This window comes from Lepidochelys olivacea, assembly GCF_965140295.1.
Source record: "Lepidochelys olivacea isolate rLepOli2 genome assembly, chromosome: 8".
Lineage (NCBI taxonomy): Eukaryota > Metazoa > Chordata > Testudines > Cheloniidae > Lepidochelys > Lepidochelys olivacea.
Window position 1 is genome coordinate 105,803,212 of NC_140418.1, and position 20,425 is coordinate 105,823,636.

The 20,425-nt window shown below is 51.5% G+C and overlaps 1 protein-coding gene across 1 annotated transcript; it reads right to left on the reverse strand.

The window, feature by feature from the left end:
• Positions 1-54: 54 nt before the first annotated feature.
• Positions 55-7,438, reverse strand: RPS8 (ribosomal protein S8). Its single transcript, XM_084636497.1, has 6 exons — positions 7,286-7,438; positions 6,560-6,666; positions 6,025-6,124; positions 2,966-3,141; positions 1,587-1,716; positions 55-219 (listed from the first exon to the last, which is right to left on the reverse strand). Exons 1-6 carry the CDS (start codon positions 7,287-7,289, stop codon positions 110-112), a joined length of 627 nt encoding a protein of 208 aa, XP_084492623.1. The 5' UTR covers positions 7,290-7,438; the 3' UTR covers positions 55-109.
• Between the last annotated feature and the right edge of the window lie 12,987 nt (positions 7,439-20,425).

The window sequence follows — 20,425 nt, forward strand, 5'->3', positions numbered from 1 at the left end:
GAAAGGAGCTTCACAAGCCCTGCCTCTCTCCACACACAAATAAGCACACTACCCTTTTATAACAAGACTCTGGGGTTTTTATTCGGTCTTTTAGTTGTGTATCGTACATTCATTTGCCTTTCCTGGCCTTGATCTTCCTCAGGTAGAATTCTAGTTCCTTGCCTTCCAGAATATAGCCGTCTGCTCGGCCACACTGTCCAGGTCTGGAGGCGATGCAAGCTGCAATGAGAAGTCAGTCATTAGGTCAGGGAAAAAGAAATGGGAGCTACACTGCTACGGACTCTCACATCAGTGTCCATCCAAACAAGCTGGACTCTTTCTTGCCCTCTACTGTCAACCTTTCTTGGCCTCGTCAAACAAAGGCCAGTAACATGTCTTCAAACAAATCATTATGTTAGTGAGCATCTCCCTGAAAGGACCTGCTCAGGCACAGCTGTGGGGCTATGCAAGACTGAGGGGAAAGGTACGCACTAGTGAAGTCCTCTTCAGATTTCCAATTGTCATCGCTCAAATTCAGTAGCAGAACTGGACAGTGTCCTCATCACCAGAAGACTTCAGAATAGCAGGCCACCCATGCACAACGGCAGATAGGTGAAAGGTGTTACTTGCTAAGCCCAAGAAAGCTGCTCACCGCAGAGAGGATGCACAAGCAGCCTTAGGACTTGTCTTCATTAAAGTGCTACAGCAGCACAGTACTGAAGACACTACTAAGCCAACAGGAGAGCCTCTCCCATCGACTTAGCACTGTCTACCCCGGGAGTTAGGTCAGTGTCCATTTTTCACACCCCTGAGCAACGTAGTTAGACGATACAGGTCTGTAACGCAGACCTGGCCTTAGGCTTTTCACAACACTGGCAAGTCTTACCAGAGAAAGGCCTATAGAGAATGACCACTAGCCAGGGCTGAGCAATTCCAGGAGCTGAACAAATGTGCCAGCTGAGATGTGGGAAATTTTTCCTTCCCACCGGGGCCAAAATTGCTGGACCCTCCAGAATCCAGACACATGAAAGGAAAGCTGTGGCTAAGATTCACTAAAAACATTTTACAACTAGGCTTGGAAGGAGTCAGTTTTTTAAAATCGGTAGATGTCCATTTCACCATATAAGCACAAGCTGATGAAACAAACATTTCCAGCGACAATTACCAACATTTACAGATACTGCTATTTTAGAACTTATCAGTTTGATTTAAAGATATTTCCTTGGCAGATTTTGACATGTGATGCTCACAATTTGTGTTTTAATAGTTCTAAAGCTTTAATTTTTTGAATCTCAACATCTACGGTCATTAAATAATTACTACTGGCTAACACCCCCATAATTTCCTGCAACGGTGAAAAATTTAAAATAGATAAAAATACTTAAAACAAACACAGATAACTGTCGAAATTATAAAAATCAAACTCTGCCAAGCCTACTTACAACAGATGAACTCCCCCGTCACTTTCTATCTGCACCTCTGCATGGCTTTATCAGGCTGACTAATCCAGACAGGATTTTAGAAATACTAAAAAGAATAGTTTCTGCTCTGGCACCTTTTCTTTGTGCCTGTATAGTCCACTGAGTTCTCCCTCCCTGGGGACTCACCAAGCAGCTTTCCCTGCTGGAACTGCTCCTCCAGGATGCTGCTGATCTTGGCGTTTTTCTTCCGCTCGTCATATTTCTTCTGGATCTTCTTTGAACGCTTCTTGTTTAAGATTTCCTCCTCTTCAGGAGTCTGAAACAAAGCCAGAGAAAGGACTGAGAACAGACTGGGTTTAACTGTCCACCTTTTTGTTGGAAGCCTCCCACTGAATTCCCTTTTTCTGCTCAGTGGCATTATCTCTATATTCCTTCCACGTCTGGAAAGGAGCAGAAATAGTTTATGCAGGAAAAGGCATGATTTTAGAGCACAATACTCAATTGTCATGTCAGAAACTCTTTGTATTTCCAGTACCACTTTGGTGAACACTACAGTGCAATAACCCTGGTTACAGTCCTGGCCCAAAACATGCCTGATCATGTATGGAAAACACAAGGCAGGAGAGGAGGCTACTGACAGTGAATGAGTTTCTGGGAAAGCAATTGTCCCCCATCGTCCAGCAATGACTGCTGTTAGTCATTGTCCACGCGCATAGAATAGGCAACCTCTGCTAGCCAAAATCCTTAGATATGAGGCATGAATGCAGCTGCAACACCAACCAGCCTTTGCTGTTAGTTTACAGGGCCAGGGATCAGGCTCCAGAAGGGATGTGCACTACACAGGCATAGGAAACTCTTCCAAAAGGACAAACCGTAGGAAGTCTGAACTACCCTCCTCCCCAAAAATCAACTGAATTTCCCTTCCCGCAACCACACAGACTGGAGTAATGATCTGAATGTGTCTCCAAACAACCAGACAATGTTAACAGGCCAACCTACACCAACTATCCAACAATAAACTGAATAGTCCAAACTTCTGCCCCAAAAAACACATTGCAGGCAGGACCCAAAATCCTACGTAACTGACTAACATGTAGGAATCTTCTCTAGAAGCAGAAGCTTGCTCCCTGCAGTGAGGCCCCAACTTGCCCGCTAGTCTTCTTCAGCATCACAAGTTGTCATCGCTCTCCATTCAGTAGCAGAACTGGACAAAGTTATCATCATCAGAAGACCAAGGAAGCTCTAAGGGGCAGATCCCTCCACTAATCTAACACTGCCAAGTGCAAAAGCCATGGCGATGGCTCCGTGGAACAATGGTTTTAAGGAACCAGCATTCCCTTTGGAACGGCCATGTGGCTCCAAATGAGAACATCTCAAATGGTTAGAGTTGGTCCCGAATGCAATTCTGAAATACTTTGTTCAAAATTGCTAAGAGGCAGAACTGACAGCAGTGACTGGTATTAAGCAAGGCAGGAACACAGTGCAGACTTTGCAATCCCTGCCCAGCAAGCAGACTGGCATGATTCACACAGCATCAAGAACAGATCTCTCAGCCCAGCACATACCAGTTTAGCACCCTTCTTGCGTCCGAGGGGCAAGGCATAGTGGGCTTCATACCACTGTCGGTATGGGGTGCTGTCAATGAGAACAATGCAGTTCTTCACCAGGGTCTTTGTCCGCACCAGCTCATTGTTGGAAGCATTGTAGACCACATCAATGATTCTGGTCTTGCGGGTGCAGCCTTGGAAAACAAGGGAATTCATTAAACCCCAGACAAGCTTTTACAATGGATGTATCATCAAAGCAGACAACACAGCATCTTCAGTGCTCAACCCACACCTCTTTGGAAGTTTATCCTTCAACTACTTGGGGAGTCCTTTCGGTATATCCTTTCCTCTCCCAGTGCAGCCTATATGGGTTCCGGAAAGAGACCTGCAAATGGAAAGCTACACCCGCTCTAAATAAAGCACTAGATAAACTCCAGCATGGTCCTGTGCATCCTCCTCCTCCTCCCCCAGTCTCATTTGTTGAAATCAAACTTCTCATCTGAAAGTTTAGAGACTAACCAATTTATTTGAGCTACAGCTCACTTCATCCGATGCGTACCGTGGAAACTGCAGCAGACTTTATATACACACAGAGAATATGAAACAATACCTCCTCCCACCCCACTGTCCTGCTGGTAATAGCTTATCTAAAGTGATCATCAGGTTGGGCCATTTCCAGCACAAATCCAGGTTCTCTCACCCCCTCACCCCCCTCCCAAAAACCACACACACAAACTCACTATCCTGCTGGTAATAGCTCATCCAAAGTGACCACTCTCCCTACAATGTGCATGATAATCAAGGTGGGCCATTTCCAGCACAAATCCAGGTTTTCTCACACCCCACCCACCCCCATACACACACAAACTCACTCTCCTGCTGGTAATAGCTCATCCAAACTGACCACTCTCCAAGAGCTATTACCAGCAGGAGAGTGAGTTTGTGTGTGTATGGGGGGGGGGTGTGTGAGAAAACCTGGATTTGTGCTGGAAATGGCCCACCTTGATTATCATGCACATTGTAGGGAGAGTGGTCACTTTGGATGAGCTATTACCAGCAGGATAGTGAGTTTGTGTGTGTGGTTTTTGGGCGGGGGGGGAGGGGGTGAGAGAACCTGGATTTGTGCAGGAAATGGCCCAACTTGATTATCATGCACATTGTGTAAAGAGTTGTCACTTTGGATGGGCTATCACCAGCAGGAGAGTGAATTTGTGTGGGGGGGGTGGAGGGTGAGAAAACCTGGATTTGTGCTGGAAATGGCCCAACCTGATGATCACTTTAGATAAGCTATTACCAGCAGGACAGTGGGGTGGGAGGAGGTATTGTTTCATATTCTCTGTGTGTATATAAAGTCTGCTGCAGTTTCCACGGTACGCATCCTATGAAGTGAGCTGTAGCTCACGAAAGCTCATGCTCAAATAAATTGGTTAGTCTCTAAGGTGCCACAAGTACTCCTTTTCTTTTTGCGAATACAGACTAACACGGCTGTTACTCTGAAACCTGTCATCTGAAAGTTATTACCACACAAGTTGCATAAAAGACAAGTGCAGAGAGTCAAGGCCCAATCCTGTGAATCCTTCCTACCATGGGTAATCGACCCCATGGAAGTGAATGGGACTCTCCCTGCAGCAAGCACTACACTCTGTTTGCAGGATCAAGACTTTACTACGGAATCTGAGCAGCAAGCTGGGTTTCCCACCCCAAAAGGCCTCTAGAGACCACAGGTCACTCCACAGTGGGGTAAAACACCATTTTATGGTAGTCGTTTTGCTTTAATAAGTTTAGCAGTTGCCATCCCCGGGGACTCAAGTCTTTAATTTGTCCACAGGACAAGCACAGCAGCAATGCTGGCTTTCCCCACTGCTCAGCAGTGCTGGCTCATGCCTGTTGGTTAGGGACTGTCTCTAAAGAAAGGGGGGAAGCTCAGTCTTCACAGCCCATTCAATTTTTGGCCTCCCTGCTGAGATTGCTAACAAGGGATTGTGACTTTCATAATACTTCACTACTAACTGGAGAGAGACCATTTCCCCTCTACCTCATGTCAGACAAACCACCTCTCAGTCATCATTAACCTGCACCAGATTTACTATTTATTATTTGTATTACAGAAGCATCCAAAAGAATAGCCAGGATTGGAATCCCCTGGTCTTAGCATGGCACAAGCAAAAGACACTCCTTGCCTCCAAGAGTACTGATGATGGCAGTAGCAGGATTACATATCCCCATCCTCTCACTTGAATGCCCGACTCCTTTTCAAAACTCTTCCCCACCCTCCAACACTTTTGTAGGGCATTCTCCTTCAAAACCACCTGTTCCAGCAAACCATTCTCATCAAGGACCCTCATGTTCTCCATTCTCCTGAACTGTTTTGTCTTGCTTTATTTAGATAACAAACACTTGGAGACAGGGAGCACATTCTGCTGAAAGCTGTAAATCTAAACCAATCATTTGACAATCATTTGTTTTTAATGTGAAAACTCCATGACAGCTGCCCCCCTCCTGAAACAAGAGCTTCTGTGAGCAATGCACTCAGTGTAACTATGACGTTCCTATCACTATGAGCTTTACAAAGGCCTCCAAACCTTCTAATAAGCCCACCTAAGGTCAAAGTTATCATCATTATTCACACTGCTCCAGAACCAAACACTGTACAGACAACCACATTGCTGAAGATCAGTATCCAAGCTGTTTGTTTGGATCATTCCTCCAGTCCAGCAGTACCACAGATGGTTAGTATCAGGGGGTAGCTGTGTTAGTCTGTATCCACAAAAACAGCAAGGAGTCTGGTGGCACCTTAAAGATGAACAGATTTATTTGAGCATAAGCTTTCATGGGTAAAAACCCCACTTCTTCAGATGCATGGAGTGGAAAGTCTTGTGAGGTAACTCCCTTCTCTTCATGTGTCAGTCTATGTCTGCATCTGTAATTTTCACTCCATGCATCTGAAGAAGTGGGGTTTTTAAGTCTTTAAGGTGCCACCGGACTCCTTGTTGTTTTCACGGATGGCTGACACAGCGAGAAAAAGACTGAGTTGCTTTCTAGATGCGAGGGGCCCGCATTCTCATCTTTCTACTTACATTCAGAGCCCCAAGAGAAGTTACCAACGTCCAAGCGCAGAGCACGATATTTCTTGTTACCACCACGAACCCTCACTGTGTGAATCCGGCGCGGGCCAATCTGTAACAACAACAAAAACATAGCTGCTAACAATATCCTAGGGGAGAGCAGACCTTGAGTTTCAGGCTGAAAGGCAATATGGTCAGTGTAACTATGACAGATCCTAGCATCGGCAGGCGCAGTAATTGCGACCGAAACGGTCCATAGTACCCACCTAAGGTGAAGTTCTCATCACTCCAATTGCCTCCTAAACCAGTAACACTCTGAACTAATGTAATGCTGAAATCCCAGGGGGGGAGAAGAGAGGGAGGGAGGGAGAGATAGGGAAATGCCACTGCTCAGAAGAACACAGGCAGAAATTAGAGTACTGACTGATAAAGCAGTGCATTTTCACAAGTCCTTATCACTGCAGTATGAAGCCAGAAACTAACACAGCATTTTCTAAGCTGGCCAGGGCAGCACCATCCAGTTATCCCCAACGTCCAAATCCCCCACCTTGGTGTTGGCGGGCGGTCGCCCCAACTCATACTTCCTCTTCTTGTGGTAGGGCTTCCTTTTGCCCCCAGTCTTGCGACGCTTGTGCCAGTTGTCCCTAGAGATACCTGGGTTAAACCAAAGAGCAGCAAGTCAGAGAGGCAGATGAGCCCACCCAAGCGTACAACAGCAACGCTCCGAGTACTCAGCTCTCCAAGGTTCATTTCCACACGGTGCATTCGGTCTAATGCAGCAAGTAGAGAAGCTTCATCACGGATACTCAGAGCCGAAGCGCCCAGCAAAGCCAGCGCATGGCACGAAAGGAAACGGTCCCCTCCCAGACTGGGGCGCTTTGCGATCACGAGCCCTGCACCCCAGCCCGCGCCACAACGCCCGCCCGACGGGCTCACACCCACCTGGTCGCAGGGCGGGTCAGGCTGCGCCCAGGCCTCGTGCCCGCTGCAGGGCCCCCAGCCGGCCGGGCGGGGGGGCAGGCGACGGAGGCTGCCGACCCGCAAGGCCCCCGCAGCCGGAGGAAGGGGGGGGAGCTCTGGCGCCGCAGCCCACCCCACCCGCAGGAGGCGGCGGCAGCGGCGGGCCCGCCCCAGCCCGCGCCGCGCGGGACCCCGGCATCCCGCCTCCTCCCGCCCCGCAGCGGCCTCTCGCGCCGCGCCCGGCCCCGCGCCGCCGGCCCCGCGGGCGGATGGCGGCGGATGGCGGCGGGCCCGGAGCCGCGGCCCTACTCACCCATCCCGAGCGGCGCCGGCAGCAAAGAGGGGCCGCAGAGGCTCACGGGGCGGTTTGTGGGGCCGAGATCGCGCGAGACCGCCACGTCATACCGCCGCGCCCGGGAGTGCCGCTGGCCGACGACATCCCACGGCGACCCACGCGCGTGACGCCGGCGCGCTGGCCCGGGGGCTACGTGGGTTCCGGGGCGGGCGGAAGCGGTGGCCGCGGTTACTCCCCCCGCCCCCGTTCTAGGCCCCGGGCAGGCCGCGCTCCCCCGGGCCCTGGGCCCGGACCCCCCCAGGCCCGGGCGGAGGGACCCGCCGAGCCCCCCGGGCCAGGGCCTGACCCTGGGAGCTGGAGCTGCCCCTTGCCCACGGTGCGGGGCGCGGCCCCTTCGGCAGACCCTAGGGCCTGGGAACAGCCCCTTCCCCTGGCAACTGCTGCAGGGACCGTCCCGCCCCAGCTCAGCCTTGGGAACAGCCCCCGGGCCAGGCCCTGCGCCCCGCTAGGCCGTGAGAACAGCCCCATGCCCAGGCATTGCCCCCCAGGCCTGGGTAGCCACCCTGCGAAGTGCCCCAGGAACAGCCCCTGCTCGGGGATGTCGCTGCACCCCCCGGGGAACGCCTGCTGATAGCCTGCCACCCTCCCGCCCCGAGCAAAAGTCTCACGCCCTCGCGGGAGGGCCCCGGACTCCAACAGCAGAAACAGCCGAGGGGGGTGTGGCCCTAGCTCCGGGAGTGAGGGGTGAGCCTGTGGGGGCACGCTGTCTGGCAGGGTCTGTGTTGCTTTTAAACAAATTGAAGGTGAAATGTTCTTTGTAATCCCCCCTCTTTTCTGATCTAGCACTTCACATGAGAGGCTCATAGGAAAGTGGCTAAGAGGCCTGTGTGACCTGGGTTGTCGAACAGAGTGAAATAGGCTGAAGGAACGGGGCTTGTTTAGTCTGCGGAAGAGAGGAGTGAGGGGGGATTTGATAGCTGCTTTCAACTACCTGAAAGGGGGTTCCAAAGAGGATGGAGCTCTGCTGTTCTCAGTGGTACCAGATGACAGAACAAGGAGTAATGGTCTCAAGTTGCAGTGGGACGTTGCAGTGGGGGAGGATTAGGTTGGATATCAGGAAAAACTTTTTCACTAGAAGGGTTGTGAAACACTGGAATGCGTTACCTAGGGAGGTGGTGGAATCTGCTTCCTTAGAAGTTTTTAAGGCCCGGCTTGACAAAGCCCTGGTTGGGATGATTTAGTTGGGGATTGGTCCTGCTTTGAGCAGGGGGTTGGACTAGATGACCTCCTGAGGTCTCTTCCAACCCTGATATTCTATAATTCTATGCCCTGAAAGGCATGTCCTGGTTTCAGTTTATATGGAGTTGATGTCATATCCGTTTGATGTCAAAAGAAATCACGAATTAAGCATCTGGCCTTTCGTGTGTCCATATACGCTCCTAACTTTTGATTGTCCTGTATTTATTGGGAGAAATGGAGCTGCGATCTTCCAACCCCATTCAAATTCTCTCCAGGCTTGGAAACATGCTCTTTCCTCAACAATTCTAGCTGTAGGTTAGTTACCTAAACTAAGCCCTGGTCTACACTAGGACTTTGGGTCGAATTTAGCAGCATTAAATCGATGTAAACCTGCACCCGTCCACACGATGAAGCCCTTTATTTTGACTTAAAGGGCTCTTAAAATCAATTTCCTTACTCCACCCCTGACAAGTGCATTAGCGCTTAAATCGGCCTTGCCGGGTCGAAATTGGGGTACTGTAGACACTATTCGACGGTATTGGTCTCCGGGAGCTATTCCAGAGTGCTCCATTGTGACTGCTCTGGACAGCACTCTCAACTCAGATGCATGATTGTTTGCCATTGCTCTGACGCAGGGAGGGGCGACTGACAATACGGTCTACAGGATTGGCTTACAGGGAGCTAAAATCAACAAAGGGGGTGTCTTTACATCAAGGAGTATTTCAGGCAGGACTTCACGGAGGGTTCCAATAAGAAATGGTGCAGCTAAGTTATTGTTCTTAGTGGAACAAGGAGGTTAGTCTGGCCTCTGATTGATATGTGGCTAGATTTACCTCGCTGCACCTTCTCTGTGAGTGACTGCAGTGTGACCTAGAGGAATGAGTCCCCTAGACGGGGGGTGGGTTTGCAAATGAGTACAAAACAAATCTGGTCTGTTTCTTGTTCTGATCCACTCCATCTGTCTTTTACATCTTTGGCTGGCAGCAGACAGTGCAGAAGGACTGCATGCCATCCACATCTCAGGGCTGCTCGGCAGAAGATGGTACAATAGGACTGCTAGCCATCCTCATCTCTTGCCTGCCCGGCAGAAGGTGATGCAATAGGACTGCTAGCCATCCGTATCGCCTGCCTGCTCACCATAAGATGGTTCAATAGGACTGACTGCAGGAGTAAAGAGAATGACCTGATCAAGTCATTCCAAATTTAGTCCCTGCGCCCATGTCTGCCCAGGTGCTCCTGATCGACCTCACATAGGCAACCAGGAGTACCTCGGACATGACAATGACGGCTACCAGTCCTATTGCACCATTTGCTGCCACAAGGCAATGGGTTGCTGCTGCTGTGTAGCAATGCCGTACCACGTCTGCCAGCACCCAGGAGACATACGGTGACGGTGAGCTGAGCGGGCTCCAGGCTTGCCGTGGTATGGCGTCTGCACAAACTCAGGAAAAAAGGCGCGAAACGATTGCCCTTTCTTTCACGGAGGGAGGGAGGGAGGGAGGGAACGGGGGCCTGATGATATGTAGCCAGAACCACTTGTGACAATGTTTTAGCCCCATCAGGCATTGGGATCTCAACCCAGAATTCCAATGCGCAGCGGAGACTGCGGGAACTGTGGGATAGCTATCCACAGTGCAACGCTCTGGAAGTCGACTCTAGCCTCGGTACTGTGGAAGCGCTCCGCCGAGTTAATGCACTTAATGCACTTACAGCATTTTCTGTGGGGACACACACTCGAATATATAAAACCGATTTCTAAAAAACCGACTTCTATAAATTCGACCTAATTTCATAGTGTAGACATACCCTATGTGCTTTTGACTGCTCTGTTAATTAGAGCTCAGGCTGCTGACTTCTTTGTTGCTTTTCTGTCCTTTCCTGGACTTTTGGAGCTGGTCTGCTCTCTACTTTACCTTTGTGGGGCTTGGACCAGTTCCTTATTTTGCCCTAAGGAGAGCTGGTTGGTTGATCTGCCTCTTGCCCTGCTTGCAGCTTTTTGCCTGTTCCTCATTCTTGGGCTCTTCCTGCTCTGACGGGAGGATGGTTTGTCAAAAACATCTGTCTCACCTGGTCCCCTCATCCAACATGCAGGCTCACCCCCTGCCCTGGGTTGCTTTGGCTTTTTCTGTCTGTTCTTTCGTTTGGCAGCAACCCTGTCTGTGCTACCGAGACTAGGCTGGCACAACCCCATGGTGGAGGAGGCCCACCACTTCCCCGAATGTCCTTAGCTACTCTGGGGGTTAGGTCAGCGTAGCAATGTCGCCGAGGAGCGGGTTTCCCTTTTACACACCTCTGACGAACGGAGCTGTTTTGACTTCACTGTTCAGCACGCACCAACCCTCAGGCCTCGTCTGCACGGGGAACATAAGTCGCGCTGCTACATCTGTGCAGGCTGTGGACAGAAGAATTCTTCTGTCTACCTAGCTCCTGCCTTTTGGGGAGGCGGGTGGTCTACACTAAAAAGAAAAACCCTCTCCAGGAGCCTTCTCCAGGAACAGTGGCCTTCCGTTTGGGAAGTTTTTGCTGATTAAAAAAAGAGAAATAGTTTAACTGCATTTCTCTGTGACAAGGTTGACTTTTTATTGCTTCCCTTGTGTCTCCTTAGAGCAGTTGTCGTTGACATGGATTTCAGAAAAGAAAAACCCTCTCCATGACCTCAGCAGGCCACCAAGCCTGCCTGTTTTGCGGATGGGGGGGAGGGTTACAACAAAAAATGGCAGTCTCACGGCAGCAGAGAACTCTCCCCCTGCCATCAGTAAGGGTTTCCTCACAGCCACTGACCCCACGAGCAGGCAGCAGCTAGCCAAGGAGACATGCCACTGCTCTGCCCTGCCACATTAGCATTTCAGGGAGCATGGCAAAATGGAAGGCAGAACATTGGGGGGGGGCAATCTCCCTGGATACTCAATAACAGACTTAAAAGTGGCCATTCTTCAACAAAAAAACCCTTAAACAACAGATTTCAATGAGAACCTGCAGAACTGGAATTAATTTGCAAACTTGACACCATCAAATTAGGCCTGAATAAAGAATGGGAGTGGCTGGGTCACTACAAAAAATAATTTGCCCTCTGTTGATACTCATACCTTCTTGTCAACTGTTGGGTATGGGCCACATCCACCATGATTGAATCGGCCTCCTTAGCACTGACCCCCCCCCCCCCCACTGGCTAAGTCAACTCCCTTCTTTTCATGTGCTCTATATTTATACCTGCCTATTTTTTTCCCCACTCCATGCATCTGATGAAGTGGGTTCTAGCCCACAAAAGCTTATGCCCAAACAAATGTGAGAGTCTCTAAGGTGCCACAAGGACTCCTCGTTGTTTTTATTGTCTTGTGTGAAATTTTAGTTTGTACTGACTTCTCTAGTGCTTTTTATGTAGCCTGCGCCTCGGTCGGTGCGGGTGGGCTCGGGGCTGGTCACTCCTGTTTGCCTGCAGGAAAGGGCCGGTACAAGAGCTGCTAAGCTGCCCTGGGTGAGCTGGGGGGAGATTGGTGAATTTGGGGGGTAGGGAATCCCTGCCTGTTGGCCAGGGGCTTCCCTTCCAGCTTCTGAGCGTTGGTCTCGCCGCTCAGGGCAACTGTGTGGCTCCTGTTCTGGGGCTGAGCTTTCCCTTCTCCTGCTCCCAGGCTGGAGCAGCTGCTCCCCTGTGAGCCCATGGCACCCTGCCCAGAGTTCCCAGGCAAGCTCCAGCCAGCCCGCCCTTGTGAGGAAGTTTCACCCACCTTTGGACACCCGCTGCCCCCAGTCTCCAAGAGGTTCACCTGGTGGTCCTCCAAGCAATGCTTGGGGGGATGCAGGGGAGCGAGAGCACCCAGGTGGGGGATGGACCCTTGGACACCCGACTGCCCTCCCAGTCCCCTCTCGCCACACACTGAGGGGACTTGGTGGAGTCACAGTACAAACTCTGCAAGGCAGATGACTTGATTCATGGATACGAGTGTCTGCTTGTGCCTAGTGTGGCAACTCTGTGAAGGCCCAGAGTTACCCCATTTCTCTTTGCAGGTTAATTCGGGATATTCTGATCAGTGTGGCCAAGGTACCTGCGGAGGTGGTTGTAGATGCAATTCTACTTAAAGGCTGACGTAAAGAAATGACTCGTCTTGCAAAGCAGTTGATAGAAACTTGCAGTCTGTCCTGGTCAGAGGAAACATGCATTTTACATGGCAGTTTCCAAATATGATTTGTTTCTGCCCTAATAATGAGGCTGAAGAGAATGTTTTCTGTAATAGCACATTCCACTCCTCCGGGCAGTTACTTACTGGAAGGACAAAACAGTGTATTCTGAAGCCTGAATGAAGCAGGTCAGCTCAGTGTAGAGTAGCTATTGCCCTCTCGGTCAGTGTTACAATTTACAACCACCTCTGACTATTCCATGAACTCCGCACTCGGCAATGACTTGTCATAGCTGGTGATCACAGTTCTTCCTGCTTTTCAGCCGCTAGTAGCGAAGCTATGCCTGTTCCAAAGTGGGTGGATAGTTTTTGTGGGGGAAAGGTAGCAGGTTCCCTAGCAGCAGCTCCAATCCCCAAATACCAGCTGCATTCAGAGAGGGATTTTCTTTGTCATGTCTAAGCACCACAGACAATAAAAAACTGGCATTCCCATGCTGCGTTACGCACTAAGAGGTTGTTACTTGGTTGTGTAGAAAGTATAAAGCCAGGTAATAATAAAGCTGGAGAAACACAGCCTTCTTTATGCTATTTTGCTTCACTACACCAAGTAAAATGTAATCCCCAGTAAAAAGCAGCTCAGTGACATTAATGGGCATTTTTGCCCTCGAACATTTGTGAGAAAACTGCTAATTGTCTCCCCAGGAGTTTCCTTTTGAATATGTAAAGTCCAGGTTATTAAATCCCTTGAGCTGTGATGCCAAACTCTGAAGATGTTTGAGAATCTCTAGTTATTTTATACTAGAAAATGCTGTTAAAATATGCCTAACGATACAGGTTATTATAAATGGCCGTACTCATTACAACTACCATTTGGGCTGCTAAATACACAGACGTTTGTCTATCTCAGTGGTTCTCAAACTGTGGGTCTGGAGCACTGTCCCCTCTAAGCTGTGGGTGTGTGCGCGCACACAGATCCTAAACCCCGTGCACACGGCAAAACACCGCGCACACAAACATTTGCACAGAACATTTTTTTTGCGCACACAGCCTGTCAAAAATTAGAGGGAACACTGGTCGAGACCCCAAAGTGGATCACAAGCCTGTTTTAATGGGGTCACCAGGGCTGTCATTAGACTTGTGGGGGTCCAGGGCTGAAGCCTGAGCCCCACAGCCACTCCTTTTCTGAGCTGAAGCTGGTCCACCATACAAGATATTACCTCCCCAACCTGGTCTCTCTAATATCCTGGATTGCTGGGACTGGACCCAGCTACAACTGCACTCCATGCAAGAATCTGAAGTGTTATTGAAATCAGGTTACAAGAGGCTGAAGTGCCAGACTCCACCAGGGCTGCTGCTTTTTTTGCTACTCAGCCCTTTCTTAGCTGCTTAGTGGTTTTATATATTCGAGTGTGTGTGTCCCCACAGAAAATGCTCTAAATGCATTAAATGCATTAATTCAGCGGAGTGCTTCCACAGTACCGAGCCTAGAGTCGACTTCCGGAGCATTGCACTGTGGGTAGCTACCCCACAGTTTCCACAGTCTCCGCTGCCCATTGGAATTCTGGGTTGAGATCCCAATGCCTGATGGGGCTAAAACATTGTTGCAAGTGGTTCTGGCTACATATCATCAGGCCGCCCGTTCCCTCCCTCCGTGAAAGCAAGGGCAGACAATCGTTTTGTGCCTTTTTTCCTGAGTTACCCGTGCAGACGCCATACCACGGCAAGCCTGGAGCCCGCTCAGCTCACCGTCACCGTATGTCTCCTGGGTGCTGGCAGACGTGGTACAGCATTGCTACACAGCAGCAGCAACCCATTGCCTTGTGGCAGCAAATGGTGCAATAAGACTAGTAGCCGTCATTGTCATGTCCGAGGTGCTCCTGGCTGCCTATGTGAGGTCGATCAGGAGCACCTGGGCAGACATGGGCGCAGGGACTAAATTTGGAGTGACTTGATCAGGTCATTCTCTTTAGTCCTGCAGTCAGTCCTATTGAACCATCTTATGGTGAGCAGGCAGGCAATACAGATGGCTAGCAGTCCTATTGCATCACCTTCTGCCGGGCAGGCAAGAGATGAGGATGGCTAGCAGTCCTATTGTACCATCTTCTGCCGAGCAGCCCTGAGATGTGGATGGCATGCAGTGCTTCTGCACTGTCTGCTGCCAGCCAAAGATGTAAAAGATAGATGGAGTGGATCAGAACAAGAAATAGACCAGATTTGTTTTGTACTCATTTGCAAACCCACCCCCCGTCTAGGGGACTCATTCCTCTAGGTCACACTGCAGTCACTCACAGAGAAGGTGCAGCGAGGTAAATCTAGCCACATATCAATCAGAGGCCAGACTAACCTCCTTGTTCCACTAAGAACAATAACTTAGCTGCACCATTTCTTATTGGAAGCCTCCGTGAAGTCCTGCCTGAAATACTCCTTGATGTAAAGCCACCCCCTTTGTTGATTTTAGCTCCCTGTAAGCCAATCCTGTAAGGCGTGTCGTCAGTCGCCCCTCCCTGCGTCAGAGCAATGGCAAACAATCATGCATCTGAGTTGAGAGTGCTGTCCAGAGCAGTCACAATGGAGCACTCTGGAATAGCTCCCGGAGACCAATACCGTCGAATTGTGTCCACAGTACCCCAAATTCGACCCGGCAAGGCCGATTTAAGCACTAATCCACTTGTCAGGGATGGAGTAAGGAAATCGATTTTAAGAGCCCTTTAAGTCAAAAAATAAAGGGCTTCATTGTGTGGAGGGGTGCAGGTTTACATTGATTTAACGCTACTAAATTTGACACAAAGTCCTAGTGTAGACCAGGGCATAGTGTTGTAAGCCAGAGTCTGTTTTCTTGTTTGACCAAACACCAGTTGGAATCACGAAAGCACCAAGAACTACTTGCAAACACTGAAAATAACAGAAAAAAACTGAGAACATGAAAAAAGAAAAATTCAGAATAATTTACAAAAAAACAAAAATAACTGAGAACACCACACTAAAGCCTTTCTTTCTTTTGACCGATTGCCAGGGGAGAGCGCGAACGCAGCTGCAAGCGGGGCAAAAGGCAGAGTCGCCAAGCAGCTCCCCTTCCGGCAAAAGAAGGCACTGGTCCAAGCCCCACAAAGGCAGAGTAGAGAGCAGACCAGATGTAAAAGCCCATGATGAACAGAAAAGCAACAAAGAACCAGCAGCCTGAGCTCCCATCAACAAAGCAATCAAAACAACATAGCGTCCTAAGCTAAAGTCTCAGTTTTCTTGTTGAACTAAACGCCAGCGTGAATCACAAACACCCCGAAAACAACTCCCAAGCATTGAAAAAAAAAAACAAGGCGAGCCGCCTACAAAACTAGGCAAGAACAAAAACATAGAAAAAAACTGACAACACGGAAAAAAACAAATTCACAATAATTTACAAACAACAAAAATAACTGAGAACACCACACTAAAACCTTTCTTTCTTTCGACCGAGTGCCAGGGGAGAGCGCGAACGCAGTCCCCCACTACCACAAATTATGCAGTCGAGTTTCCCGCATTTGGGGAAATCGCAGGGGTCAGCACACCCGCAGTGCAATGGATGAGCCTCGCCCTGGGAAAACCACCTTCCTGATCATGGTGTCTCCCCTGCCAGGTAAGTATGACTTGGGCAGCCCCGGCCGCCGCCCGCCCTCGCTCGCCCCGCACTCTCAACCCACGGTGGGGCCCGCCGCGACACGCCCGCCGGCCCCGCCCGCGCCGGCCCCCGCTGCCGCGACCTGCCCCGCGTGTCCCCGCGGCCCCAGCCTTCTCCCCGCCGAGCCCCGCCTGCCGAATTCGGGCCCGGCTCGGCAGCCGGCTCCCCTCCCACAAGGCTCTGCTCGCACACACATCTGCATACGGGCTGCCGCGGCCCCGCCCCTCCCGCTGCCCAGCCCCGGCTCGCCCGCGCTCAGAGCCCCGCCGCCGGCCCCGCCCCCCCCAGGCGCCCGGGCCGAAGGGCCGCCCGGTCCCGGCCGGGGCCTCTGCGGGGCCCGCTCCCCCGGCGGCCGCGTCTCGTGCTGCAGCCAGCCCGGCTCGGAAGAGGCGGGGCCGACAGAGCTGCCCCCGGCTTCAGCAGCGCTCCCGTGTCCGGCCTGCCCGAGAGCCGGAGCCGGTCCCGTCCCCGGGATCCCGGAGCGCCGCGAGCAGCTCGTGCCGCGGACCCGCTTCTGCCGGGGGACGAGGGACGCCGCCTCCCGCGTCTCTCCCCCCACCAGGAGTCGGAGCCGCCCCGAGCGGCCCCCGGCCCTGCAGAAGGGCGGGGGCGGCCTCCGCGCCAGACCCGGGAAGGCCCCTCGGTCCCTCCCCGGCCCGCCCAGGGAGGCTGAGCGCGCAGGCGGGGGGAAGCTGGTCCCGGGTCTCGGGGGGCTGCAGCTCAGCGAGCCCCCGGGCCCCGGGCAGCGACTCGGCAGCAGAGACGGACGGAGCAAGCGGCGGGCCCCCGGCCGGGCCCACCCCGGCTGGCGAGAGACGCTCCGGGGCGAGCCCGGCTCCTGCGGCCTCGCGAGGCGCCTGCCCTGGCTCCGGGTTCGAGCCTCCGAACCCAGCGGGGCGCCACGTGGCCTCGGGCTTCCCCGCCCGGCTCCGGGGTCCTCCGTGCGCCTGCGCGCCAGCGGGAGTGTCTGGGGAGACCGGCCGTCGGCAGCGCCACCTCCGGCCGGCAGGGGCAGCCCCGAGAAAAGCCTCGTTTGAGCGGCGAGGCGGGCCGGCGAGTCTGATTTGCATACCCACAGTGCATTGCGCTCAGTGAAGCCAGTCCCTGGTGAAGGGGATGGTTCTGCTCGCAGCGTGCCCGGTTCCGACGATCAAGCTCGGGATTGAAGCGGGCTCAGTTCACTTTCCTGTAAAGGCGAGCGGTGTAGCGGGCTGTGAGCGTAGTCACCGTGAGGTGAGGAGAGAAGGCGGTTTCCCCGGCAGCGCGTCTGCCGGCGTTTGTCATACTCTGGTTTCTCTTCAGATCGTATAAATCTTTCGCCTTTTACTAAAGATTTCCGTGGAGAGGAACATTTATGAGTTTCTACCCAATTTTTTGAGGCTTCATTTCGGTGAAGCTGTTTTTTCTTGTGAAAAGCAGAACAAGTGTGGTGGAGCGGCTGTTGTTTAGAGGAGCGCTTTGTTAAGGGGTGGGGGGTGGTACTGTGAGACTGTTTCGCAGTTGTAAGTTCCCGGTCGCACGTTGAGGAGCTGGGGAGGCCTCTTGGTTTGCTAAGGTTGTTGTTAGACACAGCGTGATAGTTCTGGGGGGTCCTTGCGCGAAACAGACGAGGGTTTTGTTGGCAAGTAGCTGTTGGAACTGCTGCTCTGGCAAGTTCTATGTCTTTTCTCATTGCAGTTGGTGAATGTGCTGACGCTTTTAAGCTTACAGGAGCACTGCTGGGAAGTTAAGAGGTTTTTTTCTTTGCTAACACTGCTGTTAGATACGCTGTACGATATTTTTTTAGCTCCTGCTTGCTTGCCCAGACAATGTTTGTAAGGTGTTCTTTTATTAAACGTTTTTCTGACGTTTTTCATCAAGTGTTGTCTATTCTTTCCTGCGTTCCTTCATTTTCAGATTAAGGATTCAGGACATTAACCAGTCCCCAATCACGGTTCTTTTTATGCACACTCTCTACCTTGATCTGCAGAGTTTGTATGTTAATATTTCATGATAAAAAAGAGAGCACTCTTGTGTATGGTTGTTCTCTGATATAAAGCAGAGAATTCACTTGCAACGAGTGGTATTCCCCCCCCCACACACACACACGTTTTTTCTGTATTTGTGGTAATTCATCACTTTAGGTTTTTAACTCCGATTTGTAGCTAAGAAGATGTAAAAGGGAAACAGTCCTAGATAAGCTATTACCAGCAGGACAGTGGGCTGGGAGGAGGTATTGTTTCATATTCTCTGTGTATATAAAGTCTGCTACAGTTTCCACGGTATGCATCCGATGAAGTGAGCTGTAGCTCACGAAAGCTTATGCTGAAATAAATTGGTTAGTCTCTAAGGTGCCACAAGTATTCCAGTCCTATTAAAATAACTGGTGTTTTTACTTTGTAGGTCCTAACATCCTTTTGATTATTTTGCAGCAGATTTTCGTGCTTGAAGCCGGACATGAGGGCTCCTTATTTTGATGTAAAGTTCCCTGATTTGGTCAGCGCTAACTCGGGTCACCCTGGCTGCAAAGCCAAGTGCTTTAGCCCTGATGGTGGTTTTGGAGCCCGCTTACCGATATCCAGGTTTTTCTTTATATTGTCTAAATATTTTGCTTTTTACTAAACTTTTCTGTGGAAACAATATTTATAAATTTCTCCCCCTTTTTTTCCCCAAGCTTTGTTTTGCTAAACCTGTTCCTTGGAGTGTACAGTAAAAGACAAAAGGTATTAGAGCGGATGTAATACGAGCTAAATCCTTTTGTTATAATTTCTATAAGCGAAAGCGGTTGGGCTCTCTGTTAATTTTCTTACGGGGAAGTTAGAATGAACACGTTGATGTGGTTTTTCTTAGGGGGCTCTTTTTGCCTTCAGGCTGTAAGGAGTGTGTTTGAACAGACGAAGCACCCGGGTGCAATACCAGAATGGCCCCCTACGCGACTTTCCTCGGACGTGGGAGGATTGCACGCGGAGGCGTACTGTCAGCGCCCCCCAGCCCCACCCCGGTCTCCGCGGGCGGGTCAACGAGCTGTGCGGTGGCTGCAGGCTGGCGAAGCCCGGGCGCGGGGGGGCTGGGGACAAGCCGGCTGCTCTTTGCTGCCCCTGGGCGGGCTGCCCTAGCCGTAGGGGGCGGGGCGCGATCCCCTGCAGGCTCCGAGCAATGGTCGGTCCGGCCCGACAGCTCGCCGGGGCAGCTCCGCGGCCCTTGCAGTTGCACCGGCCCTTTCCCGCGGGCACCCGGGAGTGGCCAGCGCCCCAAGCCCGCCTGCACCGCCCAAGGCGCAGAGCCCGGCACCCGCAGGCTCCGGGCCCGGGGGCGTCTCCTGTGTGGCCCCGGGTAACCAATGCGCGGGGCCGCGCCCGGAGCAGCTGCGGGGACCCCGGGAGCCGCCGCCCCACCCGGAGCCGCATTCCAGGGGCTGCAGCCGCAGCTCGGAGGCTCGGGCCCCCCTGCGCTCTCGGACCTACCTGTGACGCTACTTTGAATGCCCAGAATGCATTGCGCATCATCACCTGCTCCCCGCCCCGCGTCCATGGTCCTTGGGCTGGGTTTGCTCCCAGGGATCATAGAATCATAGAAAATCAGGATTGGAAGGGACCCCTGAAGGTCATCTAGTCCAACCCCCTGCTCGAAGCAGGACCAATTCCCAGTTAAATCATCCCAGCCACAGCTTTGTCAAGCCTGACCTTAAAAACCTCTAAGGAAGGAGATTCTACCACCTCCCTAGGTAACGCATTCCAGTGTTTCACCACCCTCTTAGTGAAAAAGTTTTTCCTAATATCCAATCTAAACCTCCCCCACTGCAACTTGAGACCGTTACTCCTCGTTCTGTCATCTGCTACCATTGAGAACAGTCTAGAGCCATCCTCTTTGGAACCCCCTTTCAGGTAGTTGAAAGCAGCTATCAAATCCCCCCTCATTCTTCTCTTCTGCAGGCTAAACAATCCCAGCTCCCTCAGCCTCTCCTCATAAGTCATGTGTTCTAGACCCCTAATCATTTTTGTTGCCCTTCGCTGGACTCTCTCCAATTTATCCACATCCTTCTTGTAGTGTGGGGCCCAAAACTGGACACAGTACTCCAGATGAGGCCTCACCAATGTCGAATAGAGGGGAACGATCACGTCCCTCGATCTGCTCGCTATACCCCTACTTATACATCCCAAAATGCCATTG